Source organism: Exophiala aquamarina (assembly GCF_000709125.1).
Source record: "Exophiala aquamarina CBS 119918 chromosome Unknown aczIA-supercont1.4, whole genome shotgun sequence".
NCBI lineage: Eukaryota > Fungi > Ascomycota > Eurotiomycetes > Chaetothyriales > Herpotrichiellaceae > Exophiala > Exophiala aquamarina.
In genome coordinates, this window is record NW_013550584.1 from 2,097,201 (window position 1) to 2,112,922 (window position 15,722).

Sequence of the window (15,722 nt, forward strand, 5' to 3'; positions counted from 1 at the left end):
AAAGGAGAGAAAGAAGAGGAGTAGTTATATGCTCATGAGTCCTGTCCCCACGTCGATCAGTCTTATGTCCCTGTCCCTGTCGCTGTTCCAGTCACTGCCCAACCTCCCTCTCCGGTCCGCTTGAGCGAAACACGACGAAGCACACACCGCTTATCCATCCGTCATGCAACCCCAAAAGTAAAAGCAAAAAAGGCTCCACATGACCCGGACACTGACATAAGTGTGGAGGGTCCCTCAACATGGAGAAAGACAAGAGAAAGTAAGAAACGAAATACATATGGTGTCCAAGATAAGAACTCGCCGGCTCCGTCGTTCGCTCCTGTTCCTGTTGTGCCTGCCCTTGCATGCCGTCATCATACAAGTAATAAGGAGAATTTGCTGTGAGGCAGGTGTTCTAAATCACTTCCACTCGTCCTCATGACCGAGAAGGGTAGTCCAAAGCCGGGGGAAAATTCGTACGGCCAATTTGCATTTCCTCTGAAATTGGCCCGGTCGTCCAATAAATGAACCATATGCGACTCCAAGATCATGCTTGCCCCTGGTATCTGCTGGCTTATTTCTGTTTCGATGGTGAGATCGCTATCTTCCTGCTGTTCTTGTAGTTCCCAGATCCCTGTGCTCCGCGCTAAATGTAACCAAAGGATTGTGACTTGCTAATGCAATAAACGTAACCCTACACAGCAATCAAGATGCTGTGCTGAGAGAATTGTAGCAAAGGAAATGGTTCCAACTCGTTCGACCTCCATTTCAAGTCGATATCCCGAGGATCGTTCTCTTCTTCGAGATGCGAGGACTGTCCATAGTGTCGATAGGGTGCATCCCGCCTGGCAGCGATGACATATGTACTGGTCGTAGCAGCTTGAGCTTTTGCATCAACTTGCCAATCAGCAAGTAATCGTCTGGCTCCGCTACACTTGGATTCTGCTCTAAAAGAGACTTGATCTCATGCAATGCTCTGATGAGTTCATCATCAACAGGCGAAGCTGGATGGCTGACAGGCGAAGTATCCGCAGAAGATCGAGGTAGAGGTGGAGGCTGCATGGAACTAATCCGTGGCTGCTCAGGATAATGAATGTCCGGGACACTCTTGTGTCGCTTCATCATTTGGCGGGGATCAATACCCATGGACCGGGCCTCTGCATTGGTTGAAGTCAATGAGCGGACGGGCAGTGATGGAGCCCGATGTCCCGCCGACGATGGTCGAGAATTGCTATATCCTTGAGACATGTGGGAAAATGTCTGACTTCTCTGGCGGTGCGAAGCTTCCACAAGATCCTCGATCATATCTTCTGATGCCAGGCCTAAGATTTCGTTCTCCACTTTACTGGACCTGGGAGACTGTGGCGACAGCATGGCGCCGGAGGCTCCCTGCCCGATGCCTTCTGTGAAGTCATTATCCATTGGGGATTCCTCGAAGCTGTCCTTTTCTTCATAGTTGAAAAAATCAGGTCCTTCAAGCTTAATGCTTGCATTGGTCGCCAAGTCATCAATAGCGGACATCGGGGGAGACACGAGGCCGTCATTTGAGGAGACAGGTGAAGCATCAACTGGTGTCTGTTCGTTGGAAGCAGTGCTTGAGGTTATCAAATTTGAGTCGTTGTCGTCCCGATGGGCCAGCAAGTGGTTCTTGCGTTTGAATTTCTCCAGCCAGTCCGTGCTTGATACTACAGCCTGGTCGTCTCGGCTAAAGGAGAAAACTCGAGCTTGCTTTCGCAAGTCTTCATCGGAAATTGGCAAGCCTTTCTTTTGCTGGTTTCTTACCCAGTTGGTTAACGTCTTTTCAAAATCGGGCAGTTTGGCTTTTGATTTTTTCTCAGGACTCGAACTGTCTTCTTTTGGCTTGGGATTCATATACTTGTCACGCTGTCTCAGGATCTTGGACACAGTGCTACCAACTGTTAGCAGACGCTTTTGGTACAGAAACAGTAGCCGATGACTTCGCACCTTCTTTCCACATTGAACTTGGCTATCAAAAGTTAGTACAGACCAAGATACTATTAAAGTGGGGCCTGTTACCTCCTATCTGAGTCTGCTTCATGGTGGGGTTTTGCTCCGCTTCAATACACATTTGACGCCGTTCATCATCTGTCAGCTTGCGACGGCTAGGTGTAGGCTTCGCGCTGGTGGGCGTCATATCAGACGCCGTGCTAGCAGACAAAGGAGTCTGTATGGGTCCAGCGGGCATAATGGGCGTTTGGTAATTTGCTTGAGGTTGGCTCGCCAGCATGCTCGGCCAAAGCCCATTATGGGGCATGATCAATGGCGGAGGCATCTGCGCATGAGTGGTGGCAAATGGTGATGCTCGAGGCATATTGTACGCTGGCTCCATCGGTACGGGCGTTACCGAGTGGTAGTCATAAGCCGGAAAGTCGTTCATTGGTGACATTGACGTCTGAGGACTCGCTGAGTACGCCGAAGGTACATTGATCCATCCAGGCTGGCCATAGCCGGGATGCTGCGAGTCCTGGTGGTCCGGTGGCATAGTCAATAAGACCTGCATTGAGAGTCACGGTTCATATGCTGGGTTGAGATGGACAACAGGCTGACGAAGTCAACCAATGCATACCAAACAGATCCGGCGTCGTGCTCTAATGTAAGGAGGCGTCGTCCCGAGAAGGTGAGTAGGGACGAAGCTCAGGATTTACAACCTTCAATATCCTTCCTGATGATGGCCGGCCTTGAAGGAGGTACTACTGTACAGATACCAGGCCTGGCTAGAACACTAGCAAGTAGTATATTGGGTGGGAAGGCCGAGCATATGAAAGAAGGAAGTTTGAGGGTTGGATATGATGAAGTGGAGGTCCCAGGTGGATGGGGGAACAGAATCCAGACAATCAGAGCAGGCAGCGTAAACGAATTGGGTGAGCGGTCGGACCAGGGTACGGCAGGGATCCTCGGACCAGACAAATGAAAGGGAGATGGAACAATGGCTTGGAGAGGGTCGTTCGGAGAGCTTGGGCTGCAGAGAGGTCGGCAGGGTTGTAAGTGGGTTGTGGGTTGATCTGGGTTTGAAGTCTGGGCTCCAAGAGTAGGAAATCGAGATGTAGGTCTCGACCTCTGGCAGGGCAAGCAAGCTCAATGCTTTTCCACCACTGACTCTCGCAATGCTTCTTCGAGGGGAGCGAGGAGGGAACTGGGACTGGTTTTCCCTGGAAGGGGAGTGAGGGACGCTCAGGACCCTCCTCAAACTGCAAGGTGGATGGCTAAGATGGCTAACCGCCGAGCAGGGCTATCAAGAAAAGCTTACAGGCTAGCCCGTACCGGCCGGCCGCGTCAAGGAACGGGCCTAAAGGCTGTTGATTGAGCAGGGTTAGTTAGCAGCAGACAAGTTAGGCATCGGAAAGGTCGCCCAGGATTAGACTGACTTACTTAACCAGAATCGTCACCTGGACCCGCTCTGGCTCTGGGAGGTTGTAGAGGTATTGAATCCCTGGCAAGCCACCACTTCGCACTTGAGGCAGCTTTGCGGCAGTCCCCGGGAAGATAGGCAATAATAAGTACGGAGTATGCGCCTCGTACAGGAGCAGTAGTGTGATCGGAGGATGGACCGCAGAGTCCGGTACTGCTAGAATCGGCTTGAAGTGTTTGTCGGCTTCGAGGGCATTACCTGGATACTAGGGAGGGTGCTTGAAGAAGTCGCCATGTGCTGTGCTAAGTACTGGGGACCTCAGTGCAGTACCATATAGACCCGAAGAGAGCCAGTGCTTCAGATGCCCAAGGAAGGTTATGTGTAGTTGCGAAGAAGAATTGCAAGAAAGAAAGGCGAGATGGATTGTTCAAATGCAGAAATTGAGCTCTCCTCGCTTTCCGCTCTCGACCCTGTTAGGTCATGTCTTTGGTTTCTCCTCTTTCTCGTGAACGAGTGGCAGTGTTAGAAGAGGTACTCCGTACGGAGTATTTGACTTGCTCGAGGACCTCATACGCCCCACGCAGGTAGTTCTACCAGTGGCGGCGTGGAATTGAAATGCAGGCTAGAGTAGACAGGTTAGGCTGTTAGGGTCTCGCTCAATGAGTCGATCACGGACGGCAATAACAAGGCCTGGCGCTGTCCGTCTAGCTCCCTTTCTTCCCTTGAACGGACCGCAGGAGCCGAGCAGTTGTAGACGAAGATCATTCGGTGCTAAAAGCGACCTCGTCTTGTGCCATCGCATGGTTTGGTTCCCACAGTCGAACGCCTTCACGAGATCGCTAGTGCCTGGTGCGGGTGAGAAGGGGCTGCGTGCACACGATGCGAATCATCGATGAGGATGGGGATTCGTGGTTGACAGAGATGAGTACTCTGTAGCTATGGTATTTGTGGAAAGGAAAACAGCCTGTCATGGTACTGTACGTACATACAATACACAATACCTGGTACTTTACGCTATGGCAATTACTGACCATAAGGGATTTGGGGTGGGAGGGGAGAGGGGAAGGGGAAAGGGCCATGGGAGTGCTCGGGACAGAAGGGGCAATGTGCTCATCCTCAGCCGTGGGGGACCGTGGGCTGGGGCAGCCCGTGGCACACTCGTAGGACTCCGCACTGAGTCCTTCCTACCTGGGAGCGTGTGCTCAACGTGCCTCTGTACCACACAGCGTGGATCCTGAAGGCCTGTCGAGACGGGCTGACACAAATGGGTTTGAGAAAGCCACAAGGGGGAAATGCTTGGAAGACGAGGGCCCGAGGCAGGCTTCAGGTGGCTTGAAACCCATGGAATAATACTGCAATACTAGGGACGAGCCATCCAACCCGAGGAGGGTATTTAAGATGGAATGGACCATTGTCGACGATTGGCCTGCACTGCTCGGACGCCCAGGGGCCTTGGATTACAATGAAAGCAACCAACAAATGGCGCGAAGACATGCTTGGGACATGGATTGGTGGTGAGGGGGAACTGCAGTAGTTAAGCTACGAGGTGGTGGGCGGCAAGATAGGGCTCAGGTTCAGGCTCGCGTGGGCGAATAGGGTGGGAGGTGGGTCAAGTGACACGACTAGGAACGGAGGTAGCGACCTCAATTGTCCCCTTCACCAAGACCCAACAAGACCCAAGGGCGCCAGAGTGCTACGGTTAAGGAGTAGTAGGCGCACTCCGTACGGAGTACTCACAAAGAACAAGAACATTGACCAGTGACCACTAAGTGCTCTGTAGGTATCCAGCGAACAAAAGACTGCATCTAAGACCGCCTGGCAGCGTTGGGTCAATAAAGGAAGTCGCTGCCTAACCAGGTCTTGCTCCAGCCCTAGAACTACCCCCGACAGCGGTAGCACGTACTCGTAGTGGATACCGAGTACTACTCGTACTCGTCGTCCTCAGTTGTATTTAACTCCTACCATTAGGTAGCAGCGCTACTGGCAAGTACACCCTTTCCCCCTCGCCCTTTGGCACATTGGCATGCGGGAGACGAACGGACCGTCAACTTAGGCTGTCTAATGGACCACTTAGTCGCACACTTGTACTCCGTACCTTGTTACCGAGTAGGTAGCGCTGAGCTCGTGCTTCGAGTAATTGTCGACATGCACGATGATGATTCAACGAACTACTATGACTTAATAAAATTGCAAGCGAGTTCAGCTTAGGACCAAGTCATCAACCCGGTAGATCATCAGGATGAGGTTGTTCTCCCTGTTGCTAACGACCTACTCCGGACCTATAGTGCTAGTTACGAGTAGTCGTTTCGACACCACATGCCTTAACCTTATGCTTGTCCCTGCGTGACCGCTCGCGACGATGGCTCCCTAACTAACGTGCGACCATCTGCACTTCATGGGATCGAACACGACTATTCCCACAACCAAATCCCCAACCACACACCACACCAGCTGCAGGTGTTCAGCCCGTTGTGCGCAAATCCCACGTCTTACACCAGGTTAGCCATCGATGCGGCAAACATCCTTAACTGTGAGGTATTGTGTATTATGCTCGAACTCTATACAAAGGGGGAGTTACCATAGTCAAAGACATGGCCAGCTCAGAGCTTTTCCTTCTTCTCAGGGCCTTGACAGGAAATCTCGAGACGCTTCGAAGGAGCCAGTGGTGTGTTGGACCTCTACGAGTAATAGTACCTCCCGCCTCGCCACCACCGGGCGGCTCCCTAGCTAATGAGGCGCCTGCTGGCTGGTGGTGGTGGTGCCTCTAACTAAGCCATGCAAGGGCCTCCGAATTGAAGGGATCCATTGGGCACACCAACCACACCAAGCCCCGGCCGTAACGTCCTACCCGCCGCTTGCTTTGGGCATTATTGGCGTGCAGTGCATACGTCCCAAATGTCCATTTTTTAGGATGCGAGAGTCGCAGAACCAGCGAGATACAACTGAGTGGCTTCTGGAGCAAAGAACAGGTAGGTTGCGTACGGACTACCTTGTGATTCTGCGTCAATGCTTGCTTTCCCGAGAAGCTGGTTGTGCTCACCCTTTTTCACACGTTGACTGGGATTTTTCACATTTTGGGCCACCCTGGGGAATGCGCTCATGGCTTGCCCGTCTGGACTCTGGATTGTAGTACTTGGTACTTCGTACGGCGCACGTACCTCATACGGGAATCCTACGCCCACGAGGTTGACATGTTTCCAGAGGTGTACAACGGTCTGCACGGTAAAATTTTGACAGCTCCTCCCTACACGCTAGGACCTCGTCCTCCACCACCATCCCTAAAACGAACATTAAATCAAGGGACACAACCAAACTCCTTCGCTTGTTCTTGTGCTTGTCCTTGCGTCTCGTCGTCACAAGCGAGCCAAAGAAATAGAATAATCCAACGGCTCTACCTGCGAGGTCGAGATATCAACGACGCAGAGCCGGCTTCCTACCGCCCTGGGCTGCGGCGCCTCGGGCGCTCGCTAATAAAGGGTGGTCAATGATGCCCGCCCTCCAAGACCTGGATCCAGGCCTGCTGAGGCGCCAGCGCCCAGAGGCAGAGGAGATGATCGACAATGTTTGCCTAACTAGGAAAAACCCATTGCATGCTGGGAGAATCTGAACAATGCGCAATCAAATGTGCATGCATACTCCCTACCTCAATGTGCTCTTTGATTTTCCACATTTATCTAAAAGTGCCTGGGAGAACCCTGGGGCACACTGATCTGCCTTGACAGGGGTGTCTTTCGCACTGCAGCCCATTCGATAATCCTGCCCCTCGCCGAGCTTAAGTTTGGTCGTTAACAAAGATCACTGCATCTCTGGCACCGCACTCCGGGCAGACTGCCGTATACAACCATGTTACCTTGCTGACCGCCGGAAAATCTCGACCCACTCCGCGGATTAAGCTGTGAGCGTTTGGTTTCCTATCGATCGCTGAATGTGCGCCCTGACGGGCGTGAAATCGCACGTTTGTTACAGAAACCTGGCCGCCCAAGATAGCTGGAGGTCTCAAATGTCGTGGCCCTCGTATTGAGTGGTGTCGCGGAAACGTCAGAAAATGCTCCGTGTGGATTCGTAAACAAGACTCGACACCTCGTAACCTCGTAGTGGAATTCATCGACGCGCGGGTCTTTCCACGAGATCCTCCCTGTTGAACCTGCAATATACTCCGTCCTTCAACCCCTGACGCTGATCAGAAAAGGGTGGATAACACGGAGGACTTTCGAGATCCGAGAGCGGGGGGAATGCACGGAAGGACTAGTTAGCCACCTAGCCTTATCCAGCCGAGTGCTGGCCCCGGGGGACGGCGGACTCAAAAGCTAGAACGTGCCTCATGGCTTCATTCACCAAGCGATCCCGGTTCAAAACAAAACTCTGATGGGACATCCGAAGAAAATTTATACTTGACCCGTCATCTTTTAATAATGGTGACTGGACGCGCGAGGGTATGGGTTAGCCACCGAAATGGTTTCCGGGGGATGTGAGGCACTTACTGATATCCTCGTCCGCGAGCTCGTGGGCAAGGCCCACCCGCTGGGGCTGATGCTTGACTGAACGACCGTAGACAATAGCGTGTTTGAATTGTTCCACAATGGACTTGTGTATAGCATTGCACTGCAAACGTTAGCATGGCTCGTCAAACAAGAGTCCAAGCGCACTCACGAAATCCTCCACGGTCGAGGCATTCTTCCTCAGAACCACGGGTGTCGAATAATCCGGTTGCTTGCCCTTCGGTTTGGTGTAAACGCGCTTCAGTTGAAGTTTCTCCCACATCAGTTCCAACAGTTCATCCACATTCCAGCCATGCTCGGAGCTGATCGGGCAGGCATTGGGGATACGGTAAAGCAGGTCCAACTCCTCGATGGAGATACTGTCGATTTTGTTCAGCGCATATACAACAGGGATATAACTCCGGCTCTTGGCTTCGAGCACATCAATGAGATCGTCTATTGTCGCGTCGCATCGGATGGCAATGTCAGCAGACGATATTCGATACTCGTTCATGACAGCTTTGATCTCATCGTGGTCGATATGTGTCAGCGGCACGGTGCTCGTGATGTTGAGCCCCCCCTTGTCCTTCTTTCTGAAAACAATGTTTGGAGGCTCCTTGTTGATGCGGATGCCAAAGCCCTCCAACTCCGACTCAATGACGCGTTTGTCGGTCAGTGGCTTATTGACATCGAGGACGATGAAAATCAAGTGACAAGTCTTTGCCACGGCAATGACCTGTCTACCACGACCTTTACCATCCTTGGCGCCTTGAATGATCCCCGGTAGGTCGAGCATCTGGATGGCCGCTCCATTGTACATGACCTGACCGGGGACCGTGGTGAGGGTTGTGAATTCGTAGGCTGCAGCCTCCGAGTGCTGTCCCGTTAGTCGGCTCATGAGAGTGGACTTCCCAACAGAAGGGAATCCAATGAAGCCGACTGAAGCGACACCCGTCCTCGCGACATCGAATCCACTCCCGCCGCCACCACCGGACGACGACGGAGTGAGCAGTTCTCTCTTTAATTTCGCCAATTTGGCCTTCAGCTGGCCCAGATGGAAAGACGTTGCTTTGTTCTTCTGTGTCTTAGCCATCTCGGACTCGATATCCTTGATCTTGTCGACTGTGGTAGCCATCGTGTCTGAAGAGAGTAATTACTGGGAGGGAAGAATGACGATTTTGTTGCCCAACTTGGCGAAGGTTGAGCGTGCAAGGGAAGACGGATGTTTTGGGTCAAATTACCCCGTAGGTCTAGTCAAGCTCGTGTTGGCGAACTGTCAGTAACAGCTGCTGTGTAACGATCCTTTGAGAATCGGTACGACGTCGTGCAGCAACAATAGTGCGATGATGAGGTTGGACAAAAGCCAAGTACCCTGGGCCAGCGAGTGTGGGAATAAAAGTTTGTGGACAACAACCCACGTCACCCCCTTCCCCCGCAGTCGCAGGCGCTGGTTATGAGGGAGTGAACGAGGCTTGCCCACCAAAAACTTCCAGATTGGGTGCTGGAACCAGGGGCTGAGGGGCCACCCTCGGGCACTTGTTAGCCCCTTCGGGCAGATTTTTTAGGGGTCATTTAGGGATACGCATACAGTTCTTGCGCCAGCAGTTCCAGGCTCTCAGGTAGCTGCTAGGCACTTGGCTGACACAGACAAGGGTATCCAGGAGAACCGACTATTGCAAACGAAATCAACTGCTTGAATTCCAGGTCATGTGCATTCTCTATCCTACATACAAATTCTAATCCTAAATTCTCCTGTGTTTCTTGTGTTGGGCAGGCAGCATCATAACTGTGGCGCGAGGCAAACTGTAGGTAGAGCACGGAATCTGAATACGAGGTACGAGGTCTCGATTACCCGTATATTTCCTCTATCCTCCACCGTAGAAGGCCCCCACCAAAGAGATGGTCTGCCGAAATCACGCAATTTTCAATTTCATTTTCCCACTCAAACTGTACTGACCTTTGTTCTTATAATCATTTGTCCATCCTGCCAGTGTCCAAGTGACTACTCCATTTCCTTCTGTCCATACTGTTTAAGCAATTGTAAGATTGATTCCATCCTAAGCAGTGAAAGGCAGCCCAGCTTCCGGGGACCTTAAAATCACGGCGACCTTGATGCGGATCCCCGAGATAGCCGAACGTCACTCAGAATAGCAATCAAGAGTGACATAGACTCTGCACAAACACGGAGCTTTGGGGTCACGGGCCGTTGAAGTTACTCCCAGTGGACTCCAGCTAGTTTCGCATGACGCGGAATTCCTATCTTTTTGCGTTGGATATTCGACTTATTGGAAGATCTGCTCGCCGTCTGATCAAGATCAAGCTAAGCAGAGCGCCCTGTGAAGCCTACCACGAGTGTTGAGCAGTTGAGGCAAGGGACCTTCACCGCCCTTCAGGTCTGTTCCTTTTCTAAAATAGCTTGTTTATCAATTACTATCATCTCCATTCTATCATTCTCACATTATTCATTTGGCTTCATTCCACAATTTTGCCAGTGGCCGTATTCAACCCTTTCGTCACAATGCTATCATACCAAAAGACTGTGTTACCCACTCCAGAGATCTACCCAGCACATCACCAGGATAAGGCGAATTCCATCAATCCATCCGACGGCTTTCACCTACTGGTGAGAGCGCTGTCAGATGTTCTCGGCCCGTCATCCGGCATTGACTCTGCTGATGTAGATGAAAATGACCTCATTCGTTTGATGCAGGAGTATACCTCGGAGGAAGCACATTGGCATCAGTACGCCTTTGCCGATCCATCTCGGAACTATACCAGAAATTTGGTCGATGAGGGCAACGGGAAGTCGAATTTGCTCATTGTGGTATGGAATCCTGGACGATGTAGCCCTATTCACGACCATGCAGATGCACACTGTGTGATGAAGCTTTTGAAGGGCTCCCTCAAGGAGGTTCTCTACGACAAGCCCCATTGCAGCACCGACCCGACCGAATCCTCTGGCACAGTGACTCCCCCACGTATAGTCAAAGAGGCCACTTTCTCCGAGAATGAGGTCACCTACATCTCTGATAGCATTGGTCTGCACAAGATATGCAATACATCCGATACCGAACCTGCAGTCTCCCTCCACCTCTACACCCCGCCCCATGCAGCCAACTTCGGTTTCAACTTGTTCGATGAGAGTACAGGCAAACAGACACACGTTAAACAGGCGGGATTTTACTCGGATCGTGGAACTTTGGTAGAGAAGTCCAAGTTTGGCGCTTTTTGATTTTATATCATGTTCTCTACCAAAAATGGACGACTCGGCGTTGATGGGTTGCAACAATTTGACTATGGTCTTGGGGATTCAGGCAGTGTCTCGAGCAACCTACAGCAGCTGCCCAGTTGATAATAAAAGTCCTGTAAGCATTCACATGCTTTCGAGTTGGTAACTAAGGGTCGAAGGCTACAGCGAAATAAGCACGTACCTAGATATGTCGAGATGAGCACATGAAGTGCATGCTTTGGAATTCTGCTTCAAGTTGCTACACATATTTTGCCCTCTATACCTGGGGCTTACCGGCTGCTATCTCAACTTAATGGCTCAGCTGTGTTCGGATGCGAGTTATGTGGTGTTTGGGGAGAAAGGGCTGGTGTCCACGATCGGGACGAAGCCATAGCGCAGCGTTTATCCATTGCTGCCCAATTAAGTCCTTATATCAAATTGTGAAAGATTCAATGGAAGTGCCTGGTGTTTTGGGATCGAATACCATGCAGGAGGAAACCGTTCATAGCCTTATATCAAGTGTTTCTCAAATAGCTCGGGCGATGACGTTCAACGATATCCCAGCGTCCTTCTAAACAAAACCCGCGCCAAGGGCTGCGGCAACTACTACTTAGTACGTATGTGGTTGGGAAGCCCTCCTGTAGATCCATTCAGGTCGGAGTGTGCACAAAGTCACCTCCAAAATAGGCAGTCCGAATTTCAATTATTTCGAACGCAATCCAGAATAGAGCAAATGCTATCAAACGCCGATCAAGTTTCTCAGCAAGAATAGATATAAGGTTCGACGTTGGAACGCGGAGGCCGTTTACAACATGGAGCATATGTACTCCGTAACATGAATGGCAGATGGCGATGCCAAGCCTTCGATGAAGCAGAAGAGGCCGTTTGTTGATGGATCCAACGTTAAGCGAAGCCCGCCCCGAATTCTGTAGCAATTGCACTTCTGTCCTCGCACCCTTGCCTCTATATTCGCTTCAGCAAGTATCTCAGTATCGATTTCGCTCGCTATGGTGCATTCCTCCTGATATCCTGCATCTCACACGCGAAAGCCACGCCTGTACGCCATATACGCTCGCGAAACTCGCTGGCGATCCTCCACACCTTAGGCCTTTGCCCCTGCAGACCGCTTTCTGCAAGCCCCCTCAAGCGAGTTGAACTTCCTGCGAACCCAACGTGGGTCCTAGCGCGCGTTCTGATCTCTGACCTCAATCTAAACCTCTCTGTTCTTGACTTTCACTTTCAAGAGAGACCTCCGCAATTGAACGGACGGTGGCCTCCACCAATGTATATGGCGCATGCACCCTAATTCAAGGGGACGCCCTTTCTGCGCTTGAAATTGCTCGGTAAACTATGGCTGGACTTGCAGCGGCAGGAGTAACGACTACGGTTGGAGTTGGGTCGAAGCAGCACTCGGACATGATTGGATCTGCGCAAGAGGTATGTTGGAATTTGCATGGTCATACGTCAAAACGTGCTTTGACAGGACTGACATTTATGGCATCACAAGAACTCGGTTGCAAGCAAGAATCGCCCTACAGGCTCTCGCCAGAACTCTAATGCATCTTCGCGCATGCCTCTAACTAACGTCGCCCCTAACCGCAAAGACAGTGGTACTACAAATGGACGGGTCATTCATAATAGGGTGGAAGAGCTAGGCCAACAGGAGGGATCTTTGGTGCGAAGCGGAAGCGAATCGGACAGTCTGCTGGATCTGTACAGAAGCAATCCAAGCAGCGGCAACGTCAGCCAACAAGCCATCGACAATGACATCCCTGAAAATATGTACCGTCCTGAGCAAAATGATCCAGACGGCTGGATACATCGAGATAAGCTAGCCAAGATTGAGAGCGAGGAATTGCAAGCTGCGGGTTTGAATCTAGCCAGTGCCAGACGCAACGGCCATAAAAACGTGAAAAGAGATCCAAATTTGGGTCGACGAAGTGAAGACAAAAACGGATATGACACTCGCACAACTGATACGGATGCGGGAAAGCCACGTCTGGCAGAACCTGTGGAGGAAGAGGAAGACGATCAACCCAATTGGGACTTCCGTACGCCTGAAGAAATTGCTGCGGATCATTCCTCCCAGGTTTACTTGACTCCAATTGCAAGGAAATCCGGTTCCAAAATACCCGTCTTGACAACGAGCCCTCTTCCTATTCCACAAGAACGAATCGAACGAGATACCCCACTAAATCGAAAACGAACAATCAGCAACAGCATGAGTCCAGAGGATGGAATACCCGTTCTCAAGAGCCGGACGCGGAGAGGAAGCACAGGCAACCAACCACTGGCGCAGGATGATACTGATTATCTGGCTGCCACACCTGTTTTAACAAACAGCAAAGTTCAGACACAAAAATCAGCATCGCCCACAAAGACGAAGACGAAGCCTGGCCAGTCATCACCCCCAGGAACTTCGGCCGGACGCAAAGTGTCAACTACGACCCGAAAGCCATCGACCAACAACAAGGCTGGTGTAACGCCCTCCCCTAACCAACGACCTGGAACAAGATCCGGGGAACTAGATCGACCACGAACCGCAGTGAACAGACCAGAAGGGGATCCACCTTGGTTAGCTACGATGTACAAACCCGATCCTAGACTTCCTCCAGACGAGCAAATTATTCCAACGCACGCACGGCGGCAGCAGCAGGCCCAATGGGACGAAGATGGCGCCATCCCCAGAACATACGATCGCAATTTCTCGCCTTTAGCAATTCACTCACCGAATGGCCTTGTAAACCCTCATTCTCCAAATCTTCCTTCCTCTCCGTCACCAAACCCGGGGAAAACTCAAGACTCGAATGCCTGGCCTCTGAAGTCAGTGCCGAGCGTGAGGAATTCTGTTAATGGCAGACCTGGCACTGGTGGAAGTTCCAATGCTGGATATAGCACGATGCCGCGCGTTCAGAGTCCCGCGATAATCCAGAGCCCCCGAATGGGCAGTATTTCATCGACCCCGGGTCAACCTCCTCAGAGCAGTAGACTGCAAGTCCAACGGTTGGAACACAACGACATGGACGAGAAGGTCAAGGATAAGGGCTGTGGTTGTTGTGTGGTCATGTAACTCTTACTAGCCCAGTCCTTTGGCTTGGCTCAGGCTTTCCTTTATCTTGTTTATCGTTTTCCCTCGTTGTGTGTACGACTCGGAGTCAGATTTTCATTTGTCTGAGGGGTTATGCTCTGTCCTTTTTTCTCTCTTGACAGCACTTTTAGCGGGAAGCGGTCTCACAACAACCTGGGAATTGACTGTATCAAGTGTGTTTGATTGGGTGTTTTGAAAGGTCCGGCGAGCAGATTTGTTGTATTGAAATCAAGCACATTCCCATCTACCCCATTTTTTTTGATAGCCAGCAAGCAGGACGGCATGAGGACCAGAGGCTTTATGATTCAGGAGATTACAGAGAAAGTGAAGAGCTAGAAATAAATTCGAAAAAGGACAGAGTGTCTAGTGGTAGGCTGGGACGTGGAAGAGGTGAGGAGTGGATTGGATGGACAGAAAGAACAGCCATGGATGATTTCACCACAGATGGGAGCGACTCACTCCCATCCGCAACTCGATTCCCTTCAAGGTCAATCAGGATATATCGCATCAGACGTGCCGCTCGCTTCTGGTGTGTCTGTAGTAAGCATGTACTGGCGAGTCTTAAGTTAGAACTCCCTATAAGTACTTGTGACTCTGCGAATGGAATTCGCAGTATTTGCACATATACCAGCTTGGGGTTAGCAGCCTGGCCGCTTTTACCATCCTCCAAAGTGGATATCACGTGACGTCCAAATCGGGCATTTATGGGCGAGCTGCTCCTGCTGAGCGATCACATCATCCCGTGCTTGTCGTCATTTCCCGACCGACACCCAATCTTGTGCCTCAGGATTTGTCAATTGCCCTCACCGAACTCCAATTCTCTCATCCCATCGCATTCCGTGCTCTGATCCTACCCTCGTATTACTCGATACTTCATCGAAGTCTGTCACCCCTGCTCATCTAGACGATTCCTACCATTATTAAACCAAACAACTCTCGCAAGACGCCTTCCTGGTACTTCACGTATAAAATCCTGGCCCCTCCATAAACCGAGACTATTCCCCTCCATCACTTTCGATCAAAGCAAACACCGCAACCATAGCTTCCTCAATCTTCAACTCGTTAAAAACCGTAACCCGCTCTTTCTTCTCTACACCCACAATCAGTCCCGCAGCCATGTCCGCCGCAAAGCAAAAGGCTCAGCAAATCATCGCCCAGAACAGTGTCGTGGTCTTCTCTAAGTCCTACTGTCCTTACTGTCGCGCCAGCAAGGCATTGTTGAACGAGAAACATGCCAAGTTCTTCTTGATGGAGTTGGATGAAGTCGGTATGTGTTGACAACCATCTTAGTACAACCTTTTTCTAGCGCTAACTGAGTCTCGTCATAGAGGATGGAGCCGCCCTCCAAGACGCCCTCGAAGAAATCACCGGCCAACGCAGCGTTCCCAACATCTTCATCGCCCAGCAACACATCGGTGGAAACTCGGATCTCCAGGCCAAGAAGGGCGAGCTGGACGGCCTCCTGCAGAGTGCAGGTGCCATCTAGGCTTTCATCGGCCAATATATCATCATTTATAGAGCTATCTTTCGGTTGTGGCTCGTGAGCAAATATCGTTTGCGCTGCGGATGAGGGAACGG

The 15,722-nt window shown here is 51.2% G+C and overlaps 5 protein-coding genes across 5 annotated transcripts; 3 read left to right on the plus strand and 2 right to left on the minus strand.

Annotated features, from left to right (window-relative positions):
- Window positions 1–747: 747 nt before the first annotated feature.
- On the minus strand, window positions 748–2,482 carry A1O9_05859 (uncharacterized protein; the record flags this gene model as incomplete). Its single annotated transcript, XM_013405073.1, has 2 exons — window positions 748–1,961; window positions 2,017–2,482. The coding sequence occupies 2 exons, from the start codon at window positions 2,480–2,482 to the stop codon at window positions 748–750; spliced, it is 1,680 nt and encodes a 559-aa protein (XP_013260527.1).
- Window positions 2,483–7,748: 5,266 nt separating this feature from the next.
- On the minus strand, window positions 7,749–8,962 carry A1O9_05860 (ribosome-interacting GTPase 1; the record flags this gene model as incomplete). The annotated part of the gene is made up of 3 exons (XM_013405074.1): window positions 7,749–7,768; window positions 7,831–7,951; window positions 8,000–8,962. The coding sequence occupies 3 exons, from the start codon at window positions 8,960–8,962 to the stop codon at window positions 7,749–7,751; spliced, it is 1,104 nt and encodes a 367-aa protein (XP_013260528.1).
- A 1,383-nt stretch (window positions 8,963–10,345) lies between these two features.
- Window positions 10,346–11,059, plus strand: A1O9_05861 (cysteine dioxygenase; the record flags this gene model as incomplete). Its single annotated transcript, XM_013405075.1, has 1 exon — window positions 10,346–11,059. The coding sequence occupies one exon, from the start codon at window positions 10,346–10,348 to the stop codon at window positions 11,057–11,059; it is 714 nt and encodes a 237-aa protein (XP_013260529.1).
- Window positions 11,060–12,626: 1,567 nt separating this feature from the next.
- On the plus strand, window positions 12,627–14,126 carry A1O9_05862 (uncharacterized protein; the record flags this gene model as incomplete). The annotated part of the gene is made up of 1 exon (XM_013405076.1): window positions 12,627–14,126. The coding sequence occupies one exon, from the start codon at window positions 12,627–12,629 to the stop codon at window positions 14,124–14,126; it is 1,500 nt and encodes a 499-aa protein (XP_013260530.1).
- A 1,134-nt stretch (window positions 14,127–15,260) lies between these two features.
- On the plus strand, window positions 15,261–15,630 carry A1O9_05863 (glutaredoxin 3; the record flags this gene model as incomplete). The annotated part of the gene is made up of 2 exons (XM_013405077.1): window positions 15,261–15,411; window positions 15,473–15,630. The coding sequence occupies 2 exons, from the start codon at window positions 15,261–15,263 to the stop codon at window positions 15,628–15,630; spliced, it is 309 nt and encodes a 102-aa protein (XP_013260531.1).
- Window positions 15,631–15,722: the final 92 nt, after the last annotated feature.